Below are 25,437 nucleotides of genomic sequence, written 5' to 3' on the forward strand. Positions count from 1 at the left end.
TACCATATGGGATGCCAGAATTGAACTCCAGTTGGGCCCAGGTCGGCTGCATGCAAGACTCCCTACCTTCTGTGCTCACTCTGGCCCTAAACTACATATTCTACACACAATTTTGGAGTTCTCTTCATATACAATGTAATGAACTCTAATGAGGGACTGGTGGCACAATTGCTGGGGATGATCATAAACCCAACCCACCCTTCTCTGAATCTCCTTTTCTCCTTGACCATCCAAGTCTATATTCTACATCACCATGTTTAGTTCCACATCCTTCAATTTAATATAAGTGGAATTATATCCAATTTATTCTGTCTGATGTTTTTGCTTAATACTGAGTTTTGTCCATGTTGCTACATATATTATAATCCTTGCTTTCCATTGTTGAAAGGTAGAATATCCTAAACTACTAATAGTGTTGACATTGGTTTGGAATTATTACAGTTAATGCCAATATGACTTTTTTCTTTGTTTGTTTGTTTGATTTCTGGGCTTCACATCCTGGCTCCGCACTTAGGAATCACTACTGTTTGGGGGACCATATAGGATGCTTGAGATCAAACCAGGGTCAGCCTGTCAGCCATGTGCAAGGCATGTGTATTACTCACTGTATTATTGCTCTAGCCTCCAATATTTTCTTTTAAAAATAACACAAGATTTTGTTTTTGTTTGTCTGTTTTTCTTTGTTTTTTTTTTTTGTTTTTGTTTGTCTGTTTTTCTTTTCTTTTTTTTTTTTTTTCTCGTTTGCTTGTTTTTTTGTGGTGCTAATCGATATAGCCGGAATCCTCACTGGATATTTGACACTGCTTTTGGTACGGGGGGAGTGTTTCACCTTCTTTATCTCCTTGATCTCTCAAAGCGTTGATGAGAGCCCCTAGAAGGATTCCGCACATTTTCGGCATATTAGTCTCTTACCCCAGCTTATTTCTTTTCTCTTTTTCAAACAAAACCATCCATCTTGAACTAACTAGTCCTACCTCCAGTTAGAGGGGGAAATAAGGGAGACATCAAGACCAAACAGGTGCAAGACTACTAGGTAGTGGGTCAGATACAGAGGGGACCACATATTCTAGCCGCCCTGAGGGTGAGGGAAGAGGAAATGGGAGGGAGGACAAAAATGGAGGTATAGGTAAAGACAATCTGGTGATGGGAATCCCCCTTGCTTTTATGTAAATATGTACCTAAAATAATATTGTCAACAATATGTAAGCCACGATGATCAAAATAAAAATCATATTATTAAAAAAAAATAACACAAGAGACTTTGAATGCTACTGCCTTGAATTAATACATCAGTTTCAAAAGAAGTATTTCTACAATACAGAATCTTCAAAATGACAAATATCTCACCATTGGGGCCGGCGAAGTGGCGCTAGAGCTAAGGTGTCTGCCTTGTAAGCGCTAGCCAAGGAAGGACCGCAGTTCGATCCCCCGGCGTCCCATATGGTCCCCCCCAAACCAGGGGCAATTTCTGAGCGCTTAGCCAGGAGTAACCCCTGAGCATCAAACGGATGTTTGATGATCTCACCATTTATATCTTCTTTATATCTCAAATCCTTGATCCTTTTCTGCATAAGTATTTTTTTTTTTTTTTTTTTGGTTTTTGGGCCACACCCGGTAACGCTCAGGGGTTACTCCTGGCTATGCGCTCAGAAGTCGCTCCTGGCTTGGGGGACCATATGGGACGCCGGGGGATCGAACCGCGGTCCGTCTCCTAGGCTAGCGCAGGTAAGGCAGGCACCTTACCTCCAGCGCCACCGCCCGGCCCCCCTGCATAAGTATCTTGCATGTCTTTTAAGATATAGTTCTAGGTGCTTGATAGCTGGTGCTCTGGTGGGTTACTGATATATAGAAGATAGTGGGTTATGAATGACTATCCTGGCCATCTTGAGAAACTCTTTTTCAGGGGCCGGAGAGATAGCACAGCAATAGGGTGTTTGCTTTGCATGCGGCCGACCTGGGATGGACCCGGGTTCAATTCCCAGCATCCCATATGATTCCCCGAGCCTGCCAAGAGCAATTTCTGAGTGCAGAGCCTGGAGTAACTCCTGAGTGATTCTGGGTGTGGCCCAAAAACCAAAAAAAAAAAAAAAAAAAGAGAAACTCTAATCTTGCTCAACTATTTCCTGACACCCAAGAGAGAGGCAAGAATTGCAATTGCTCTTGTCATCCTGGTCACTTGCAGAAACTGGATTTTTCAATCACCGCAGATATTGTCTTCCTGACACAGCCACCACCTCCTGCTACCTCCTAGAGGCAGAGAATCAGACCCACGAGGGAGGAAGCACCTGAAATGTTTTCATCTTCCATTCCCACCAGATAGAAGGGAGGTTATGATGTGGCTTGAGAGAGTTGATTGGGGGCCAGAGTGATAGTACAGCAGGTTGGGTTCTTGCCTTGTTTGCAGTTGACCTGAGTTCAATCTCAAAAACCACACATAGGGGGCTGGAGTAATAGCACAGTGGTAGGCGTTTACCTGCAAATGGCTGACCTGGGACAGACCTGGGTTCAATCCTCGGCATTCCATATGGTCAATGATTTTTGAGCATGAAACTAGGAGTAATCCTTGAGTGCTGCTAGGTATGCCCAAAAACCAACCCCTTGCCTCCCCCCCCCCCAAAAAAAAAACCCAAAAAAAACCACCACCACCAAAAACCCACACATGGTCTCCTGAGTTCTACCAGGAATGATCCGAGATCCGAGTGCAGAGCCAGGCTGCCTAATCCTGAGCACTGCCAGGTATGGCCTAAAAAACAACATATCTTCCATACTATTCAAATTTCTAGGGTGAACTAAAAGCTGATTTTCCAGTCCAGTGTTTGCAATGAACTAAATGCTAACATACTTGAGTACAGAATACAGGAACAAGGGATTAGGATTCAGGAAGTGTATTATCAATGTAAATTAGGGGTGTGTGTGTGTATAGGACTTGGAAATATAAAATAGGGGCCAGAGCAATAGCACAGCAGGTAGGGCATTTGCCTTGCAAGCAGCCATTCTGGGCGATCCCTGGCATCCATATGGTCCCCCAAGCCTGCCAGGAGTGATTTCTGAGCTCAGAGCCAGGAGTAACCCCTGAGTGCTGCTGGATGTGGCCCAAAAACAAACAAAAAAGTAAACATGTTTTGCCTTGTTTTGTCTTTTTGTTTTTTTTCGGGTTTGCTAGTGCTGGGTGGAGACTGAATCCAGGGCACACAAAAGGCCACTAAGTGCTCTACCTCTCAGCTATATCAAGGGCTCCTAAAGTATGATTTTTAAAATCATTAATAAATGGCTGAGCAAGTAGAACAACGGGATAGGACAAAAAGTTTGAGATACCTAGATATTTACCTGTCTATCCTAAAGATTTGGCTTAATATAAATAAAGGTGGGCATTTGGTTTAGTTTATGACATTTTTAAATATGGGGGCTGCAGGGCTACACTCAGAGGTTCTCGGGATCTTTGCTTGGCTTTGTAGTCAGGAGTGATCCCCTGCAGTGCTCAGGGGAACACACGTGGTGCCAGAGAGCAAACCCAGATCATCTGAATGGAAGGGACATGTCTTTTTTTTTTGGGGGGGGGGCCACAACCGGCGTTGCTCAGGAGTTACTCCTGGCAGGCACGGGGGACCATAGGGGACACCGGGATTTGAACCAACCACCTTTGGTCCTGGATTGGCTGCTTGCAAGGCAAACGCCGCTGTGCTATCTCTCCGGGCCTATCTTTTTTTTTTTTAATATAAAATATTCATTTAAGCACCATGATTACAAACATGATTGTAGTTGGATTTCAGTCATAAACAGAACACCCTCCTTCACCAGTGCAACATTCCCACCACCAATGCCCCCGCTCCCTCCTTCCCAACCCCTGCCTGTATTCAAGACAGGAATTCTATTTCTCTCATTCACTACCATTGTCATGATAGTTATCAGTGTAGTTATTTCCCTAACTGCACTCACCTCTTTGTGGTGAGCTTCATATTGTAGGCTGGTCCTTCCAGCCCTCATCTCTATTGTCTCTGGGCATTATTACAATAAGGTCCTTAATTTTTCTTTTCTTTTTTTCTTTTTGGTTTTTGGGCCACACCCGGTGGCACTCAGGGGTTACTCCTGGCTGTCTGCTCAGAAATAGCTCCTGGCAGGCACGGGGGACCATATGGGACACCGGGATTTGAACCAACCACCTTTGGTCTTGGATCGGCTGCTTGCAAGGCAAACGCCGCTGTGCTATCTCTCCAGGCCCATGGTCCTTAATTTTTCTTAAAACCCATAGATGAGACTATTCTGCGTCTATCTCTCTCCCTCTGATTTATTTCACTCAGCATAGTAGATTCCATGTACAAAAACTGAAAGGGACATGACTAACCCCTGTATTATCTCTTAGGTCCTAAGGGCTGTGGTACTTGCTATTTCTCCCACCCAGGGCGACTGCCTCAGATAGTCACAGAGCCAGCTGCTTCCTATCATTCAGTCTCAGTTCCAAGGTCACACTAACCTGACCACTAAGGTCCAGTAGCCTGTCGATCTGTTGTATTTCCTTTACACTGTGATCGATGTCTGAAATTGCCTCAAGTTTTCTCCAGCACTGGACTTAGATGGTAAAAAAGATTTTATAAATGTAACATACAAAATGGGAGAAATGGGCCAGGGAGACAGTTCAGAGGGCTGCAACTCTGGCACATTGTCCCCTGAGCTCTGTAGGAACTCCTACAGAGTTTAAAATGTACAGAGTCTGTACATTTAAAATAGAGAAATGTATTGTGAATTGTTTGTCAATAAAACAAGTTTGTTTTATTGGCTACTCCAATTTGGGGCTTGCTCTTGTCTTGGTGCTCAAGGGGCCATGCAGTGTAAAAGGACCCAACTCAAGACTTCTGAATGCAAAACATGTGCACTGGACCTTTGAGCTTTCTTTCTGGCCTCATATCTGGATAAATAGATTAACATACATACATTTTTTTTTGGGTGAGGGGGTCACATCCAGCAGCGCTCAGGGGTTACTCCTGGCTCTATGCTCAGAAATCGCTCCTGGCAGGCTCAGGGGACCATATGGGATACCGGGACCGAACCAATGACCTTCTGCATGGAAGGCAAACGCCTTACCTTCATGTTATCTCTCCGACTCCAACATACATACTCTTTTGGGTAGCTCTGATTTTATCTTGTTGATATGATTTGGTCTTTCTTCATAATATTTCTTGCTAATGAATTCATGAAGATAGGTTCAGAAAAGCACCATGTTGCCACTTTTTATCATCTGATTGATCTAGGCACTGATCAAGGTCAAATTAAAAAAAGAACCAAAACTATTCACTTCATAAGAGAAAAAGGGTCACACAAAAACAAAAAGGACAATAGAATACAAAAGGAGGGTATTTATTATACAAAGTAAATTCTATACATTCTTAGCTGATGATATATATTTGACTAAAAAGTCTTTTACTTTGGAAATATGCATCATTTCCTTCATGGTAGTGTCTCTACTTCTCACATTTATTAGTCCATTCTCCAAAGTCGTGTCAGTGATCAAAATTGTGAAGAGGATACTCATTTCGTCATATCTAAGAAAAAAGTAGTTAAACATTCTATCAGAAAATGACTAACATCCAAGATACACAAAACATTCCCAAAGCTCAGAAAAACCCAACAACCTTATTCAAAAAAATGGTGCAAGATATAAGGGAGTTAAAATAAATGAGCACAAATATGAATAGTGAACTCATCACATTACTAGGTTTTGTTTTGCTTTGTTGTTGTTTTTGGGCCATACTCAGCAGTGCTTAGGAGTTACTCCAGGCTCTGTGCTCAGAAATCACTCCTGGAAGGCTCGGGGGATCATATGGGGTGCCAGGGATTGTACCTGGGTCTGTTCCGGGTCTGAAGCATGCAAGGCAAATGATCTACCTCTCTGCTATCTCTCCGGCTCCACACATTACCACTTTAAATGAGAATTCATGTTCCCCGCTTCCAGAGCTATCAAATGCAAAAAGGCTTAAGAGCTGAAACAAAAATCAAAAACAGGCTGAAGCAATAACACAGTGAGTAGGGCATTTTCCTTGCACACAGCCAACCAGGGCTCAATCCTGGCATCACATCACATATGGTCCCTGCCAGGAAAGTAACCTCTGAGCACTGCCAGTGTGGCTCCAAAACAAAAACGAACAAAAACAAAAAACCCTTTTCGGGGGCCTGAGTGATAGCACAGCAATAGCATTTGCCTTGCACACGGCCATCACAGGACGGACCTTGGTTTGATTCCTGGCATCCCATGTGGTTCCCCAAGCCTGCGGGAGTGATTTCTGAGCATACAGTAACCCCTGAGCGCCACCAGGTGTGACCCAAAAAACAAACAAACAAAAAACTCTTTTCAAGTTCTTAGTCAAATTAAAATGTTCATTAAGTTCCTGACTTAGTGAAAGGGAGTTAAAATAAATGAGCACAAATATGAATAGTGAACTCATCACATTACTAGGTTTTGTTTTGCTTTGTTGTTGTTTTTGGGCCATACTCAGCAGTGACTTTTATGACTGAAAGTCATAAAAGAAAAGAAAATCTGAGAAATAAACTGACCTCAATACATCATTTGCGATGGCACTGAAGAATCCCAAAATAACCTCAGCCATCTTAATACTTGGCTATTATTGTTTTAGGCTCAAGTGTCTTTTAATACTGACATATTAAAGATCAAGTATATGACAAGCTATGTGAAAACAAGGTTTAGTCTAGAACTTGGTATGCTCATTTCTTTCTAGTTCAGCAATGTGCTATATGCTCACTTTGGTTCATTCAGTTTCACTGCTGTTTTTTTTTGTTTAGACTTTATCAGAAGTTATCTGATTTATCTATCATTTGTTCTCTAGTTTGTCCCATTGGATCATACACTTAAGAACAAAAAATCTTTCAGTCTTGTTTATTGCTATCTCAAAGTACAAAAACTATAATAGGTACTGTAGCATGAAATAATTAACGATGGGGCTGGATGGCGATGGATGGAGGCCTTTGTGCTTAGGCCCCAGCCACGTGGCTTCATCTCCCATCCAGCCGGCGAGTTCCAGGCCCAGGTGAAACGCGAAATCACTCACTCACAGGCAGGCTTCAGGAAGAATCATCTTTATTTAGGCCCTAGCCACCACGTGTGTGTGGCCTATCTCATAACCTTTTAAGCATTCGGCCATTCTTAGCCCTGCATCTTATAATTCAGTCATCTTCCTCCGAGAGCCCAGCAGGGCCAAAAGGCAAAGACCCTTAATCCCCTGGCTTCCGGGTTTATCTACCTATTCCAAGACCCCTCCCAGGAATGGGCCGGGTCTTGCAGGTAAGGTTATTATTATCCGGTTCCCAAGACCCCTCCCAGAAATAGGTGGGTCTCAAATAGGTACCCTACAAGGTACTTAATAAATGTTGAATAAAAATATTGAATAAATTACTGTGAAAGATTTGTAATTCACTTTGGTCACAATAAAAATTATTAACAAAAATATTGAATAAAAATATTGGGGCTTGGGGCCAGAGAGACAGCATGGAGGTAAGGCATTTATTTGCCTTTCATGCAGAAGGACGATGGTTTGAATCCCGGCATCCCATATGATCCCCCATACCTGCCAGGGGCGCTTTCTGAGCATAGAGCCAGGAGGAACCCCTGAGCACTGCCAGGTGTGACCCAAAAACCAAAACCAAAAAAAAAAAAAAAAAAATTGGGGCTAGGGGCCGGAGAGATAGCATGGAGGTAAGGCATTTGCCTTGCATGCCTAAGGACAGAGGTTAGAATCCCAGCATCCCATATGGTCCCCTGAACCTGCCAGGAATGATTTCTGAGCATAGAGCCAGGAGTAGTCCCTGAGCGCTGCAATGAGTAATGACACAAAAACAAAAAACAAAAACCAAACAAAAAAATATTGGGGCTAAAGAGATAGTAGGGTAGCGGATAAGGTATTTTGCCTTGGCCCAGGCTTGATCTCCGGCATCCCATATGGTCCTGAGCACTGCAAGGAGTAATTCCTGAGTGCAGAGCCAGGAGCATCTCAAGATGTGGCCCCCAAACAGAAATAAATAAAACTATGGGGAAGGGCTGGAGCAACCATACAGTTGCATAGGGTGTCTGCCTTGCATGCACCCAACCTGGGTTCTACCCCTGGTACAACATGTGGTCCCCTGAACTCTACCAGAAGTAATCCCTGAGCACAGAGGCAGAAGACCTGAGCACAGCCAGATGTGGTCCCAAAACAAACCAAAATACCATTGGGCAATAAAACTTTTACCATAGAAAGAACAAAGTGTAACATGATAATATCTATAGTGGTAGATTTCAATTTTTTTTTTTTTGGTTTTTGGGCCACACCTGGTGGTGCTCAGGGGTTACTCCTGGCTATCTGCTCAGAAATAGCTCCTGGCAGGCACGGAGGACCATATGGGACACCGGGATTCGAACCAACCACCTTTGGTCCTGGATCGGCTGCTTGCGAGGCAAATGCCGCTGTGCTATCTCTCCGGGCCCTCAACTGTTTTTTTATACCTGAAGACTGGCACTGGTCCACAGAGCAACACAGGAAATCACTAAATTTCAAATACCACCCCTTCAGGTGGTAGATGATACAAGCATTTTATGGATGATACAAGCATCCATTATTCTTCCTACAAAAGCCTTTATTTCTCCAGGAGCAGGGATGTGACCCAGCAGTAGAACACTTGCTTTTTATGAGTGAGGCCATACATTCAATTCTTAGCACCATAGCTCCTGTCTCTTCCTATATAAAAAACTTTTTTTTCTTCTATGTCAACAAGTTCCTTGAAGAAAGAAAAGCTCTATGGTGCTGAAGAGACAGTATCATGGGGAAAGGCTTTCCTTGCATGTGGCTGACCCAGTTCAATCTCCAGCATTCCCTTCGGTTCCCGAGCACTATCAGAAACTCATTCCTGAGCATAGAGCTAGGAGTGACCACACTCTAGCATCACAGAGTATGGCTCAAAAACAAACAAAAACACCCAGACAACAAAAAACTTCATAATTCTTTTTTTTTTTTTTTTTGGGTCACACCCGGCGGTGCTCAGGGGTTATTCCTGGCTCCATGCTCAGAAATTGCTCCTGGCAGGCACGGGGGACCATATGGGACGCCGGGATTTGAACTGATGACCTTCTGCATGAAAGGCAAACGCCTTACCTCCATGCTATCTCTCTGGCCCACTTCATAATTCTTTACTTACAAAATTTGTTAACACAAAATAAAACCCTGGGGCCAGAGATAGCATGGAGGTAAGGCATTTGCCTAACATGTAGAAAGACAGTGGTTCGAATCCCGGCATCCTATATGGTCCCCTGAGCCTGCCAGGAGCGGTTTTTGAGCATAGAGCCAAGAGTAACCCCTGAACGCTGCTGGGTATGACTCAAAAACCAAAACCAAAACAAAATAAAACCCTAAAATATCCAAAGGATGAAAGAGTATATTACATTATATAAAAACATAAATTAGGAGTTGAAGTGATAGAAACTTGCCTTGCATACAATTGACCCAGATTTGATCCCAGCATCTCATCTGGTCCCTCCAGAGCAGCGCCAGCAGTGATTTCTGAGTGCAGACCCAGGAGTTACCCCTGAGTACTGCTGGATGTGATTCCCCCCCAAAAAAGGCCAAAAACAAAGGTCCTTTAGATTATTTCCAGGCATCAATCTAAAATCTATTTTGGAGGCAGGCTGACCACATACTGAGATAGTGAGTGAAGGAAGTGAAGGAATCAGGGGTCAGTTTTGCTTTCTGGAGTTCAGCCTGAGAAAATAGGTTAACAGAGGTATTGAGTGATTGTGACACATATACTCAGGAATGTATATTCATGACACATACAGAGTATGTGCTCAAATATTGAATGGCAATTTTTTCCGTTATAACAATTAAGGTCAGATTCTGTAAATGGGAACATTAGGAATACTTTCCAATTATATATCTATATTTGAGAAATGTTTTACTCTTAAAGTAAAGCAACATCCTATCAACAAAAACTCTGAATAAGCTTTTTTTTTTTTTTTTTAATAAAGATACTTACTTTGAATAAATTTGTTCCATTGAGGAATGAACAGTTTCCAAATAACCAGGCCACACAGAAATACCATTTTCTTGTAATTCTTTAAACAGTCCTTGGCAAACCTAGGGAAAATCAGACACTCTAAATAAGAAATTAAAGTAGCCAGAGTAGTAATCCTATTCCAGTCTTTAACTTCTTTATATTAGAAATGGGTATGAGTTCCCCGACTGTATGATAATGCTGTTTGACATATTTCATACAAATAAAATTAAAACCCAAATAGAGTCAATCAGAGAAAACTAAAATCCAGGTTTGGGGAGACAGTGCAAGAGGCTAGAGCACGTGCTTTGCTTGCAGGATGCCTGGGCTCAACCCTTGGCATCTCATGTCCTCCCCTAAGTACCAGTTGAGCCCAAGCTAGAAGAGGCTCTCAGCACCACTGGGCGTGACCACACAACAATGCAGATGTCCAAAGGGCTGTTCAGCTAAAGTGATGAAGCCTTGTACTCTGAACTGAGCGTGAGCTGAAGGCAGGGCAGGCCCAGGAGAGGCCTCTGCCTGTGGTGAACTGGTTAACTGTTTGCAGAGGAGGAGAATGACATTGGTTTCAGTGCAAGGCTGGAAAAACCAAAGCCAAACAGGAAACTATGAGTCAGCCACAAAGTAAACTTGGTGACTAGCAGAACATTTGCCACACTCAGCACCGATCCCAGCCTCCCATCAGATGTCGCTCGCATCCCCTCAGTCAGTGATAACCATAATCATCTACCCAGCATCTCCTTCAGGGAGGGGTCCTGCACTGAGCATCATTTCCCAAAAATCACTGCCTTGGCATTGCTGGAGGTCACTGGGGCAAAAGGCGCAGGGCTTGGCCTCCTGTCCAGATTGGTACAGCATGCCTGAGGTGAGGGCCAAGAAGTTGTATTTCTAAACTGCCAACAAGCAAAGAGGTGGCCAGAGAACTGATGGTAATACAGTTAAGAAATAAGTTAAAACTCAGAGAGGTTTTAGGAAGTTAGTGATTGCCAGCAGGAAATTTATCTTAGGCAAGAAGGAAAGGAGAAAAAGGATCTAAGCAAGACTGTTCTGTGAAGACATGGAGAAGGGCCCGGTGAGAACACAAATGGTACAGCTAATCCCAGCAGAATGAGCAGCAGGCGAGACTGAAAGTGGGGAACTAAGCAACAGACTGTCTATGGGTGTCACTAGCAGAATCTGCCCAGTCCGGAAATGGAGACATACTGCGGGGGGGGGGGGGAATGAAAAGGCAGAATATAGAGTATGAGAAACCACCCCCACCCATCCAGGGGAAAAAGACAAATGGGTCCAAGTTAATTGGGGAGAGGGGTTTGTTTGGAGCCACATCCTGCAGTGCTCAGAGCTTACTCCTGGCTCTGCACTCAGGATCAGTGTTGGCTCAGATACCCATATCGGTTGCCTTTATGGGATCAAATCTGGGTCAGACACATGTAAGGCAAGTGGCAAGGTTTTACTGGCTGTGCATGTATTCAAACAAATGAATATAATTATTAAAATCATTCATGAAAACCCGTCTGACCTACCTGTCGGAGTTCTGCCATGGGGCCTCTTCCCATATCCACTGCTACCTTGATAGGAGCCAAAGAAGGGTGAAGCTTAAGTACCTAAGGTAAGGTTGGGAAGGACAGCACAACTTATTAAATGTGACACAAATACCGCCTGATACAAGGCAGCTCAGGGTGACAACTGTGTGACAGGGAAGCAGCTGGGATGAGAGAAATGGTGGCACTGTGTCAGAATTCCCAACTCACACTGCTCAGACTCCTATTTCCATACCTCCTTTTTACCTCAGTTAAAATGCACCTTCCTGGCATCACTGCTCCCTCGTCCCAAAGGGGACCATGGGTTTTTCATTTGGACTTTGTCTTGCAAAATCCACCATTCCCATAAGCTTATTGTTTTTGATGGGTTACACTCAGCAGTGCTTGGTGATCATATGGGATGCCAGAGATCAATCCTGGGTTGGCATTGTGCAAAGCAGCCCTACCACTGTACTATCACTCTGGCACCTCATAAGCTTTTAGAGCAGGTATATGTTGAATGCTTTGCTCTCTCAGTCAAGTGCCAGAGTCAAAGGCGCTGAGAGTTGAGCTGTTTTCCTTGCCCTCTTCCCATGATAGTATCTACTGCCTCATCTTGATTTCTTTGTTACAATTATTGTTTTTCTTTATTTTGGGGCCACACCGGGCCATGTTCAGAGGTTACTTCTGGTTCTGCACTCAGAAATTATTCCTGGGGGGCTCGAGAGAGTATATGGGGTGCCAGAGATTGAACCAAAGTCGGCCATATGCAAAAGCAACTGCCCTACCCACTGTAGTATAGCACTGGCCCCCATTATCTTGATTTCGAAGCAAAACCTGAAAAACCTGGGGACCATAGAACTTGCATTGCATGTGCAAGGCCCTGGGTTTGATACTCAACACCATCTCCCCAATAGGAAAGCAATGACCAGTCTTGGGATGTACGGTAAAGGAATAATCAAATACATATGGATGTGGGGCAGAAGACACATTCCTCTAGTTAAAGGGGCACATTTAATACATCACTAGACAAAGACCACACTTTCATTCCCAGCTGAGCTATCCAGCGGGTCCCATCTTGACCTGAGGCAACTCCTATTCACTCCTCTAAGCACCTTAGCAAGGGGTCCCAAACCTCATTTGGCCAATCAACCTCTTTCAGGAAAAACATCCTCAGCAAGGTCTTGGATATGGAGTTTCTTTACACACACAGAAAGTACCCTCCTCCTCACTTCCACGACTCGCTGAATGGATCCTGCAGGGGTATTATTGCTTACTTTGAAGAAATCTATTTTTGTGTGTTTGACCCCTGGTGGTGCTCAGGGATCACTCTTTTGTTTTTGGGCCACACCCGGTAAGGCTCAGGGGTTACTCCTGGCTATGTGCTCAGAAGTTGCTCCTGGCTTGGGGGACCATATGGGACACCGGGGGATCGAACCACGGTCCGTCCAAGGCTAGTACAGGCAAGGCAGGCACCTTACCTTTAGCGCCACCACCCAGCCCCAGGGATCACTCTTGGCAGCACTTGGGGGACCTTATGGGTGCTGGAGTTCAAACCCAAGCCAGCTATGTACAAGTTAAGCTCCCATCCAAATGGAATCTATCACTCTGCCCTGGATCCTATTTTAAACCCTCGTCATTTCCACCCCCAGGTCCTTTTATTTTAAGCCAATAATTTTGTTTCCCACTTCTTTGAGAAAATTGAGAGGAGAAAGCTTCTTTGGGGTCCTGGTAGAATATTTATATCTCTCACTTTATTTCTTTCCTCCCTGCTGTTTCAAATAACTTCTTTTCAGGACAAATCCCTCCACTTGTGTTCTTTTTTGTTTTTTTTTTTTTGGGTCAGACCTGGCGGTTCTCAGGGGGTTACTCCTGGCTCTGTGCTCAGAAATCACTCCTGGCAGGCACGGGGAGCCATATGGGATGTCAGGATTTGAACCACTGTTGGTCCTGGGTCAGATGCTTGCAAGGCTTTTAAATGGCCTACCATTGCACTATTTCTCTGGCTCCACCCCACTTGTGTTCTAGATTCTACTGATTCTCCTCCTGTTTTTTTCCAAAAAACCATTGCTTAGTTATTTTCTTTTTGTAGTTTTTTTGTTTTGTTTTGGGCCACACCCGTTTGATGCTCAGGGGTTACTCCTGGCTAAGCGCTCAGAAATTGCCCCTGGCTTGGGGGGACCATATGGGACGCTGGGGGATTGAACTGTGGTCCTTCCTTGGCTAGTGCTTGCAAGGCAGACACCTTACCTCTAGCACCACCTCGCCGGCCCCTCTTTTTGTAGTTTTATCCCTTTCTATTCTCATTTTTCTTCTGGGGCCATTTCCAGTGGTGCTCAGGTGTTAAGCCTCTCTGGGAGCTCTGTGGGAATCAAACCTCAACCAACCTCCTACAAAATGTAACACTACACTTAGGGTTTACTCCTGGCTCTGTATTCAGGGATCATTCCCAGTGATGCTTTAGGGGACAATATGGAATTCTGGGGATTAAACTTGGATTAGCAGCGTGCAAGGCAAGCACCCTACCCGCCATACTATTGCTCTAGTCCCTCTTTGATACTTAAATTACCTAAGCTTAAGCTTTCCCCCTTTGACTCAATTCCCTATCTAGTTCCTATAATCCAGCAATGAGCCTCCTATGGTTAGATTGGAACAGAGAGGTCAAGACCACAATGTTGCTGGTCTGAGTCCTTCATATATCAATGAAGCTGTGCTCAGCTTCTGGGAAAAACAGCCAACTCTGGAGGAAAGGGGTGGGGTGGGGGTACAAACTCTCAAGAGAGCAGTCTAGTGCCCGGGACCTAACAGAAATATTTTGGGGGATACCCCAACAGGAATGCTTAGTTCTTCGTTCTGGAGATCAAATTCTAAAAATTAAAAATAACAAACATTGGGGCCGGAGAGATAGCATGGAGGTAAGGCGTTTGCTTTCATACAAAAGGTCGGTGGTTTGAATCCCGGCATCCCATATGGTCCCCTGTGCCTGGTAGGGGCGATATGTGAGCATAGAGCCAGGAATAACCCCTGAGCACTGCCGGGTGTGACCCCCCCCCCCAAAAAAAAATTACAAACATTGAAAGAAATCCGTTTGGGGGCTGGAGAGAAAGAACCCAGGTTAGATCCACAATAGCCTATGGAGCAGTACTGAGGAGACCGTGGAGGTCCCTGAGACACTGCCGGGTGGCCCGGCGGTCTCCAGCACTGTGGGGCCCAGGCACCGAGCTGTGAGTCGCTTGGCTGGGGATGCTGAAGGTGGCCCCTGCCCTAGGCTTTTGGTATCTCGGAACTCCACTTAGGAGCTCTCTTCTCCCCTTTTGTTCTTCAGCTTCTTTGTAGAAAACATGTACACTACTATATAAAAGGGGGCACTGGCAACCTTCAGTTCCTAAAGCCTTTTGGAGATATCAAAAGCACCTTTCTATGAAGAGTCTTCTTTCTTGTAAATGAGACGTTGGTTTGCTGGGAAGAATCATAGAGGTAAGCCAACATCCCTCGGTCCAGATCTCCACTTATGGATAAAACAGAAGGAATGATATTTTTCCGTCCGTCTCGACCCTGGAACAGAAATGCAAAACAAAAATACAGTTCATTTCACAGAAGTCAAAAGCAAATCATTTCACAGATGTATCTCTGAAGATTACCCAAGTCATGACACAGATTTATTGCAAGATATCTTCGCCGTTATCTTGGCTGGGTATTTGTGAATCCAAGAACAGTCCCCAGAATGAGAAATTACTTCCCATCCCCTTGTCCCCTTTCGGGGGAAGACCTTGGTAATATTTATCCGCAGCAAGTAATAATCCACACAGACAAGAACGATAGGGTTTAAAAGATCGGGCAAGGAGAGCCAGAGAATCCTCCTGCAGCCAGCAGCTTTTCCCAGAAGGACACCTCACTCCTGTCCCTCAAGCTATTTATTGCCAACTCCACAGCGCCCCACCTGGAAGGGTTAGGTGGGGCAAAAGTCACAGAACAATCCTAAGGAAACACTTTTATATACAATTCCAAGAATCATCTTATGGAAACTTTTTCATATGCTACAATTTATGAATTAACAAAACCCATTGCAGGGGCCGGGCGGTGGCGCTCGCTAGAGGTAAGGTGTCTGCCTTGCTGGCGCTAGCCTAGGACGGACCTAGGACAGTTCGATCCCCCGGCGTCCCATATGGTCCCCCAAGCCAGGAGCGACTTCTGAGCACATGGCGAGGAGTAAACCCTGAGCGTCAACAGGTGTGGCCCAAAAAACAAAAAACAACAAAAAAAAAAACATTGCATCATTAATAAAATCCAATTGACTTTATGCTGGAGAACTGGAGAACCCTGGTCACTACTAAGCTTAGTGGAGCAGTAAGTGATTATCAGGGCTAGGAATGTGTTGGGACACCTGTGGTTTACATGAGGCTGAGCAGTCAGTCCTTGACACCAAATAGGCACAAATCACTGGCAACAAATCAGTATCACATACACTGAGAGAGGATATTCCTAAGCAAGAGGAAATCCCTAAGACATCCTTATGAATGGACCTGAATCAAGGGCCATGCTGCAAAGCAAGAATATGGCCCCTATTTTTCTCCCAAATGCCTCAAGGTTCTGAAACAAACTTGGGAAAGAAGAAGACGAGATTACAATCATGCTTATAATCATGATGCTTAAATAAATATATATGTATATAAAATCTTTATTTAAGCATCATATAATATATATATGGAGACTAGATGATGTGATAGGTCCCTTGAAATCTGAGATCCTAGACTCAGGGTCTCAGGAATGGTACGAGATCTTTCCACAACCTCCTGAACTCATCAAGAATACAAAGGGACATTCTGTCATTGTGAAGGGTTCTGTCAACTGGATTGGTCTCAGAGGATGTACTGTCATTTTTCTGATTCTAATGACTACATTGTGCCTATGTGAGTTTTCCAGCACTCAAGAAATACATCTGAAGCTAGTAAGAGGCCAGAGGGTCCAATGTCTGCAACTTACATTTCAAATGGTTCCCAAATGACCACAGAGAATAGGAAAGGGGGATCCACAGGCACCAAGGCCAAACTTACATGTAATTTCGAAACATTTCCGGGATACATGCGTAAAAGCTCCTGATCCCCCAGGTTCCACATGGTTTCTATTGGCTCCTTCCCCCAGGGAAAACTGTAGTAGAGTTTGTTTCCTTTCCGTCCTTCTTCATCCTCACAATCACTGCTGCTGAAGTTGGATGGACTCATGGCAAACTGGAAAAGAAAGGTCATTTGTCTCATTAATGTACTGAAATCAATGCTAATAAGATGACTAAGACTTTTTGTTTTGTTTTTTAGCCCAGCAGCAGGGCTTGGGGGCTACTCCCATCTCAATACTCTGGGTTTGCTGCTGGAAGTGTTCAGAAGTGGGGATCTCTTCCATGCTCCAGCCCTTTGAGTCTCCTAGGTCTTGTCTGATACTTTGCATGCAGTAACTGAAAGAAGGTTGTCCAATACCAAATACAATATAAGTTTTTGTTTTTGCTGTTGTTGTTACACCTAGCAATACTAAGCGGTCGCTCCCAGTTCTTCACTCAGGAATTACTCTGCTCAAGGGTCAGTATGGGATGCTGGGGATCAAACCCTGGTTAGGCAAGTGCAAGGCAAGTACCTTACTAGTGCACTATTCTCTCTCCAGCCCCTAAATGGTAAGGTTTTAATAAAACATGAATGGATACACTGCTGTTTAAAAACTACTAAGTCTGAAAAATCTAAAGTTTTTTGTTATTATTATTTTTTTAAACTTTATTTATTTATTGGTTGGTTGGTTGTTGGGCCACACCCAGCGCCAGCAGTGCTCAGAGGTCACTCCTGGCTCTGCACTCAGAAATTGTCCCTTTCGGGGCCGGAATGATGGCGCTAGAGGTAAGGCGTCTGTCTGCCTTGCAAGCGCTAGCCTAGGACAGACCGAAATTCGATCCCCCATCCCATATGGTCCTCCCAAGCCAGTATCGATTTCTGAGCACAAAGCCAGGAGAAACCCGAGTGTCAAAAACAAAAACAAAAATTTCCCCTGGCATGCGGGGGGTGGGGGTGGGGGGGGAGGGCATATTGAATTCGGGGACTAGAACCTGGTCCTTCCCAGGCCGGTCGCATGCAAGGCAAATGTCCTACCACTGTGCTATCATACCAGCCCCATATTGTTTTTGTTTTAGGGTCATTCCTGGCAGTGCTAAGGAGCTAGTCCTAGTTCCATGCTCAGAGATCACTCCTGGAAATGCTCAGGCAACCACAGGCTCAAATCCCAGCCCTCCACATACACAGCCTGCATTCAGGCCTTTCAGCTACCTCTCCAGCTCTTACTATTCTTAGTCTTTTGAAAAAATGCTTTATTATTTGTGATTATTCATTTAGGTATATGTGTTCAGAGATTTTAAGAGTTGGAGAAACATAGCAAGTTGGAGAAGCATAGTAAAACAAAAATGCTTCCTTCAATTCCTCTTTGCAGCATATACCAAAACATGACTGTAAATTACAGAATTATTTAAAAAGGGTTCACAGAAATAAGAAGCAAAAGTGAAAGCGGAGAGTGAGCAAAGTTCAAATGCTCCATCAGCCATTCATAGTATGGCAGGAGTTTGAACCTTATCAAGTTGTGAAGGCTTTTCAACAAAAATTTTGAAGCAACAGCAAAATAACAAGTATCTCTACCAAAGTCACTGTTACGTGGAACAATCTTAGGAAAATCATTGGTGTTTCTGATTATATATGCTGGCTTATTATAACTTGTCTCTCATAACATAGCAACATCACCTAAAATTTCACTGATTACAGGGAAGTATTGCCTCTGACACACTAAAAAAATTAATTATTAACTATGAAATGAAGGGTAATTATTGTACTACCTTTCTCCACCACAGGAGTCGATGCCGTAACCAGAAATCAAGCCACTGGTTTGCAGTTCTTGCTGAGGTAAACCACACCAGGGAAGCTTCTGTTGTCTCACCAATTCTTCGAATATTGGAAATATCAAATATTTACTGGTTTGAAAAGTACAACATCCATCCCAAAGTAAAAATGTTCAGGCAGGCCTGGAGAGATCATAGGGCAGGTAGAGTGCTTGCCTTGTACCCAATCGATCTGTATTTGATCCCCAGCATCCCATATGGTCCCCCAAGCAATGACAGGCATGATCCCAGGGCATAGAATCAGGAATAAGCCTTGAGCATAACCAGGTGTGGGATCCCCAGAACAAAAGACTGGTTCAGGGGAACATAAGGGCAAGTTCTTTGCAGTATTTTGTACCTGTTATCACCCTCAGGTGCTGAGTTGGTATCAGAAACAGGACGAAAACACACTCCAATCTGGGCAAGGCCATAAGGGAGTTTCTTGTTTACCAGATCTAGGCAATTGACATAATGTTCTAAGGCACCTGTCAAAAGATACACCAGCCACGGAATAAATCTAGTCCACAGACCTGAATCATTGTGCTAATTTTGATAAAATAACATGACAATACTGATAGCAGTTTCAAGTAGCATGGAACTAGTAAGGTAGATCTTGATTGGTTGCCACTTACTTTCAGGAATTTCTCCCAATTTGCAGGAATATTTTAAAATTTACAAATTGCAATAGATGAAGACTATAGACCTTTCCCCTACTAGACTGCACCAATCCTTAACATTTGCTACAATTTTCTTGTTCACTCCAGAACATTTCTGCATTTGCAAAAGTTTTGTTTTTTTTTTTTGTTTTTAGTGTCACACCCGGCAGTGCTCAGGAGTTACTCCTGGCTTTACGCTCAGAAATCGCTCCTGGCAGGCTCGGAGGACCATATAGGATGCCGGAATTCGAACCAGCGTCCTTCTGCATGCAAGGCAAATGCCCTACCTCCATGCTATCTCTCTGGACTCTGCAAAAGCTTTTTAAAAAATATTCTCTGCACACCATTATCACACCAAAAAATAAAATCCATTCAATTGGAACACTAGCGGAGGAAGGGAAGCTGACTGACAGTGGTGGTGGGAAGAGGGCTGGAACCCCAATTGCAGAGAACTTTATAAATCACGGTGCTTAAGTAAATTAAAAAAAATAGGTGAGCCAGTTATTAAAAAAAAATCATTAAACAAGACTATCACAATTTTATCTAACACATGACAGGCAGTCTATTTCCTACCACCCAAAATATTATTTACTGCTGTTCTTTATTCCTTATTAAGGTTCATGCTCTAGGACAGGGGTCCTCAAGCTTTTTAAACAGGGGGCCAGTTCACTGTCCCTCAGACCATTGGAGGGTCTGACTATAGTAAAAACAAAACTTATGAACGAATTCTTTTTTTTTTTTTTTTTTTTTTTGGTTTTTGGGTCACTCCCGGCAGTGCTCAGTGGTTATTCCTGGCTCCAGGCTCAGAAATTGCTCCTGGCAGGCACAGGGGACCATATGGGGCGCTGGGATTCGAACCGATGACCTCCTGCATGAAAGGCAAACGCCTTACCTCCATGCTATCTCTCCGGTCCCATGAACAAATTCTTATGCACACTGCATATATCTTATTTTGCAATGAAGAAACAAAACAGATACAAATACAATATGTGGCCCGCGGGCCATAGTTTGAGGACCACTGCAGGGCAAGAGATGTGGCTCAGTAGTACATACAATTGGGTCAAATCCCCCTGCTGCAGTGTAGAAAAAAGTCACACTGCATTTGGATCTCACTGAATACAGAGTTGTGCCTCTCTGCCTTCTTTTGGAGGGGGCAGCATGGTAATGGGAGGGGTGGAAGACTCCCAAAGTACTTCCTGGGGACCTTTGGGAAATTAGTCAATGGAGCCAGCAGTTCAATGGACATGGTGCTGCTTGGGACTGATGGTGCCAGCGGTAATTGTGGTCCTCAGGACTACCAGCTGTGCTCAGGGACCATCAGGCAGACGGTGCATAAAAGGCATATATGCCTAAACCTCCAAGTATCTCCCCATTTCCTCTATTTTAATGACGCGCGCACACATACGCTTTTTTGGATATACCCAGCAGTACAGTGCTGTGGGTTAACTCCTGGCGGGGCTCAGGGGACCACATGGGGTATCGGGGGACAAAAGTTGGATCAGCCTCGCTCCAGGTGAGCACCTTACCCACTGTGTGACCACTGTGGCCTCAATGCCATTGACTTTTGATTGGAGTCTAGTCCATTTACAAAATATTTCATGTTCGAGATCTGTGTAATTATTTTCTTATGGTTAAATTCATGTCAATCATTTTCAGCACAGAGAAACACATCATAGTTGTTTGTGCATGTCTTACTGACTCCTAGCAAGAGAAATATAATTTCAAATTATCACACTACTAATGAAATTCAACAATTGTTTTTGGACCACAACTGGCAGTACTTAGAAGACTCCTCCTGGCTATGTTCAGGAGCTGCTCCTGGCTATGCTTGGGGAACCATGGGGTGTTGGGATTCCTTTATGCAAAGCATGTTCCAGTCCACGGATATATCTCAGTCCTATTTTTAATTTTTTAAAAGCACTGGGGCCGGAGAGATAGTATGGAGATAAAGCATTTGCCTTCCATGAAGAAGGACGGTGGTTCAAATCCCGGCATCCCATATGGTCCCCCGAGCCTGCCAGGAGCGATTTCTGAGCATAGAGATAGGAGTAACCCCTGAGTGCTGCTGGGTGTGAGCCAAAAACCAAAAATAAGTAAATAAATAAAAGCAGGACAGTTTTAGCAATAGTACAGTAGGTAGGGTGCTTGCCTTGCACAGCCAACTAGGGTTTGAGCCCTGGCATCCCATATGGTCCCAAGTTCACTAAGAGTGATCCCTGAGCACAGAACCACACACTATTTATTGGGTGTAGGTGGCTAAAAACAAATAAAAAAAATGAGAATAGTTTTATGCAGGAATTGAGAGATGGGGAGAGACACCCAATTATTTTTAAAATCCATTGATTTTTGGGCTGGAGTGATAGCACAATGGTAGGGTGTTTGCCTTGCATATTGCCGACCTGGGATGGGCCCAGGTTCCATCCCCGGCATCCCATATGGTCCCCCCAGCCTGTCAGGGTTGATTTCTGATTCCAGAGCCAGGAGTAGCACCTGAGCACCACCAACTGTGGCCCACCGCCCCATCAAATAAAATAAAATTCATTGATTTTAAATATTTTTAAATAACTTGATTTATTATACAGGTTACAAAATCAAATTTAGTAATAATTCTATCATTCCTATATTTATTGCAGAACTTCATGAGTAATTCTTTTGTTTTGAGGTCACACCTTACTCCTAGCTCTGCACTCAGGAATTAACTCCTGGAGGTGCTTGAAGGAGTATATAGGATGTCAGGGATAGAACCCAGGTTGGCTGTGTACAAAGCAAATGCCCTACTTACCATACTATCACTCTGATTCATGAGAAAGAGACTTTTTTTTTTTTTTTTTTTTTTTTTTGGGTCACACCCGGCAGTGCTCAGGGGTTACTCCTGGCTCCATGCTCAGAAATTGCTCCTGGCAGGCACGGGGGACCATATGGGACGCTGGGATTCGAACCGATGACCTCTTGCATGAAAGGCAAACGCCTTACCTCCATGCTATCTCTCCAGCCCCGAGAAAGAGACTTTTTGAAAAATACTTTCCAGAGAGAAAGCTCAATGCAGTCTCTCTGGAAAGTACAAAGCTCAAAGTTGAAGGCAAGAGGTCTGGGTTCAGTCCCCTGCACTGCATGGACTCCTAGGTCTTGTTTGAGAGCATCACTAAATGTGGACATTCCCTCACATCCCACAAAAGACCAAAAACTGTCTCCTGGACCAGGAAGTGACTTAGTGTTAAGATTACAATAAAGTGGCTGGAGAGAGCAGAGCGATGGGTGTTTGCTTTGCACAAGGCTGACCCAGGATGGACCTGGGTTCTATTCCCAGAATCCCTTATGGTCCCCCGAGCCTGCCAGGAATGTTTTCTGAGCACAGAGCCAGGAGTAACCCTGCCAGGTGTGGCTCCCAAAAAACAAAACAAAAAGACTGCAAAAAAAACACAGGGGGGGGGCCGGGCGGTGGCGCTAAAGGTAAGGTGCCTGCCTTGCCTGCCTTGCCTGCGCTAACCTTGGACGGACCGCGGTTCGATCCCCCGGTGTCCCATATGGTCCCCCAAGCCAGGAGCAAACTTCTGAGCACATAGCCAGGAGTAACCCCTGAGCGTTACCGGGTGTGGCCCAAAAACCAAAAAAAAAAAAAAAAAAAAAAAAAAAAAAAAAAAAAAACACAGGGCCAGAGAGATAGTATACAGAGGTTAAGGGGCTTGCCTTGCATGTGGCTAACCAAGGTTCAATCCTGGGCATTCCATAAGGTCCTGTAGCTAAACAGGAGTGATCCCAAAGCGCAGTCAGCAGTAAGCCCTGAGCACTGTTAGATGTGACCAAAAAACAAAACAAAACAAAAAAACGAAAGTGTTTACAGTTTACATTTCCTGTGTAAATCTCAAGTTTTCATCACTGCCAGTTACTGCTAAAGGAGGGTTGGGAGTTAAGTGTGGTATAAGGATGTGTGCATGTATAAAACATGTGGTGCCAGGATCTGAACCAAATGTGGTCAGTCCAATGCAAGAAAGGCACTTGGCCCTTATTACTATCTCCAGGTCAAGCCCTTTTTTTCCCCCTCTGCTTTTGGTCTACACCTGGTGCTGCTCAGGGTTCATTCCTGGTAAGGATTGGGAGACTGACTACATTAGGTGCTGGGGATTGAACCTGGGTTTGTGCTTGCAAGACTAGTGTCTCCTAGCCCCTGTACTATGATTCTGACTTGTTTCATACTTTTTTATGTGTAGTCCCTGATGTCACTTATGAAGCTTTCCTAGTATTCAAGGTTGGTTAAACAAGTGTAAGTCAGTTTGAATTAAGGAAATAATAAAGGGAAGATAGGGTGAGAAAGGCTTATTTTTTCTTCTCTCATTTTTGTTTTGGGGCCACACCCAGCAGCACTCAGCGCTCAGAAATCACTTCTGGGGCCAAAGAGATAGCACAGTGGTAGGGATCCAGTTCTGGATTCCTGGCATCCCATATGGTCCCTCAGCCTGCTAGGGGCGATTTCTGAGTAACCCCTGACCACCACTGGGTGTGGTCCAAAAATCAATCAATCATTAAAGTAAGTTTTTAAAAAAGAAAAAAAAATCACTCCTTGCAGGCTCAAGGGACTATATGGGCTGCCAGGGATCGAACCCGGGTCAACCTCGTGCAAAGCAAAACCTAGCCCTGCTGTTATCGCTCTGGACCCGGCACTTTTTCTTCTTTTTCTATTTTTTGATCTAGAAAAATGAGATGTTGTTTAGTGTATCATGTGTTGAGATTGAGGGTCCACTGTGGAAGTAAAATACACTTTGGCAACAAAAATCAAATTAGGGGCCGGGTAGGTGGCGCTGGAGGTAAGGTGTCTGCCTTGCAAGCGCTAGCCAAGGAAGGACCGCGGTTCGATCCCCAGGCGTCCCATATGGTCCCCCCAAGCCAGGGGCGATTTCTGAGCACATAGCCAGGAGTAACCCCTGAGCGTCAAACGGGTGTGGCCCAAAAACCAAAAAAAAAAAAAAAAAAAAAAAAAAAAAAAAAACAAAAATCAAATTATCACTCAAGTACGTGACTTAGGTGAAGTCTTCATGGCAGGGTTGCTCAAGTGAACTGTCAACTTCTCGGATTTGCCCCGTGGAATTGGGGCTCGTGTCTCCCGGGTCCTGGGCACAGATTCTTTAGGGCACACGCAATGAATTAATTCCCCGGGGCAACGGGGGTTCTGCAGGAGAAAAAGAGGCGCCCAGGGGCACAAGCACCCCCCCCACTGCCTCCAGGCCACGCGAACCACCAAGGTAGGGCCGCCGGGGCGGTCTCAGTCTCCAAGGCCGGAATGGGGCGAGCTGGTGGAGAAAGGAGGCTCCGTACCGTGCAGGAGGCTGTCCCGGAGCTCGCCCGAAGTGGCTACCAAGTCCTCGAGCACGGCCACGAGCTGCTCCCGACTCAGGGCTCGGTCGCGCAAGACTGCGCGCAGAGACGCCGCGGAGACGACCCTGAAGGCGCGCTCGCCGGGCCGTGGGGGGCCGGGGCCGGGGCCCGGGCCGTGGTGGGGGGCGGCCACGGGGAACACCTGCTCCCGGGAGGCCACCACCGACGACCACCACTCGGCCGCCAGGTTCCGGCGCAGCCCCACGCCCAGCGGGCCGCAGCCGGGGTGGCGGCCGCTCAGCAGCGAGGCGCGGCTCAGGCCCAGGCCCGGGCCCAGCGGGCCGCCGAGGAAGTGCCGCCGCCGGCAGATCTCGAGCAGCGCGTCGGCGCCCGGCCCGGACTCGGGGGCCTCCGTCGGCTCGCTGCCCCCGGGCGGCCCTCCGCAGCGGCTCCTCTCCGGTGTCCGCCGCGCCGGGCCGCCCCCGGACAGCAGGCCCCGGCCGAGTCTCCTCCTGCAGGCCGCGACGACGGCCCCCGTGCGCATGGCCTCCCGCGGCGCCGGGTCCCCCGACACGGCCCCGACCGGAGCCCCTCGGGAAGCCCCGGACGCAGGCGCGCCGGAAGCACGCGGCAGGGACGCCCGGCTCCGCCCACGGAAGCGCGTCACTGAGCTCAGGCCGGCGGCCGGCCGGGGCCTGGCCCAGACCTAGCAGTTCGGCTTCACAGGCCGCCCAGTTTCTTCAGGCTGTCGTCAGCTCGCTTTCCCCATCCCCGAGTGAGGCGCACCTTAATGCAACACGCTCTCAATCGTGCGTTCACCGAAATGCTTTGGTTTCTAAAACAGCGCTACAGGGTCATTCGGCAGACCCGGGCTTCGTTGTTATCAGCCCTTACAAAGCCACCCGAGTGCTTCTGCTCTGCAGTCTAGGCATTTTTTTTCTCCAAGGGGTCTACGGGGAATGGGACTGGTGAACTTCTATGCAACTTCTCCGGAACCCTTTCCTAAGGGCAGCCCACAGCC

General features: G+C 45.5%; 1 protein-coding gene across 1 annotated transcript; it reads right to left on the reverse strand.

Annotated features, from left to right (window-relative positions):
* Positions 1 to 5,336: 5,336 nt before the first annotated feature.
* On the reverse strand, positions 5,337 to 24,960 carry POLG2 (DNA polymerase gamma 2, accessory subunit). Its single transcript, XM_049768352.1, has 8 exons — positions 24,417 to 24,960; positions 18,809 to 18,935; positions 18,409 to 18,514; positions 16,604 to 16,777; positions 14,964 to 15,104; positions 11,553 to 11,633; positions 10,012 to 10,112; positions 5,337 to 5,537 (listed from the first exon to the last, which is right to left on the reverse strand). Exons 1-8 carry the CDS (start codon positions 24,958 to 24,960, stop codon positions 5,372 to 5,374), a joined length of 1,440 nt encoding a protein of 479 aa, XP_049624309.1. The 3' UTR covers positions 5,337 to 5,371.
* Positions 24,961 to 25,437: the final 477 nt, after the last annotated feature.

This window comes from Suncus etruscus, chromosome 1 (genome assembly GCF_024139225.1).
Source record: "Suncus etruscus isolate mSunEtr1 chromosome 1, mSunEtr1.pri.cur, whole genome shotgun sequence".
Taxonomy (NCBI): domain Eukaryota; kingdom Metazoa; phylum Chordata; class Mammalia; order Eulipotyphla; family Soricidae; genus Suncus; species Suncus etruscus.

What these genes read in the sequence shown, in the direction of transcription:
- POLG2 (XM_049768352.1), bottom strand. Translation starts at nt 24,960, where the DNA reads ATGCGCACGGGGGCCGTCGTCGCGGCCTGCAGGAGGAGACTCGGCCGG. An exon ending in GCACCTGAGGGTGATAACAG is followed by an intron (nt 18,515 to 18,808) that starts GTACAAAATACT and finishes CAATATTCGAAG; the next exon opens with AATTGGTGAGACAACAGAAG. An exon ending in ATGGAACAAATTTATTCAAA is followed by an intron (nt 5,538 to 10,011) that starts GTAAGTATCTTT and finishes CTTTTTTCTTAG; the next exon opens with ATATGACGAAATGAGTATCC.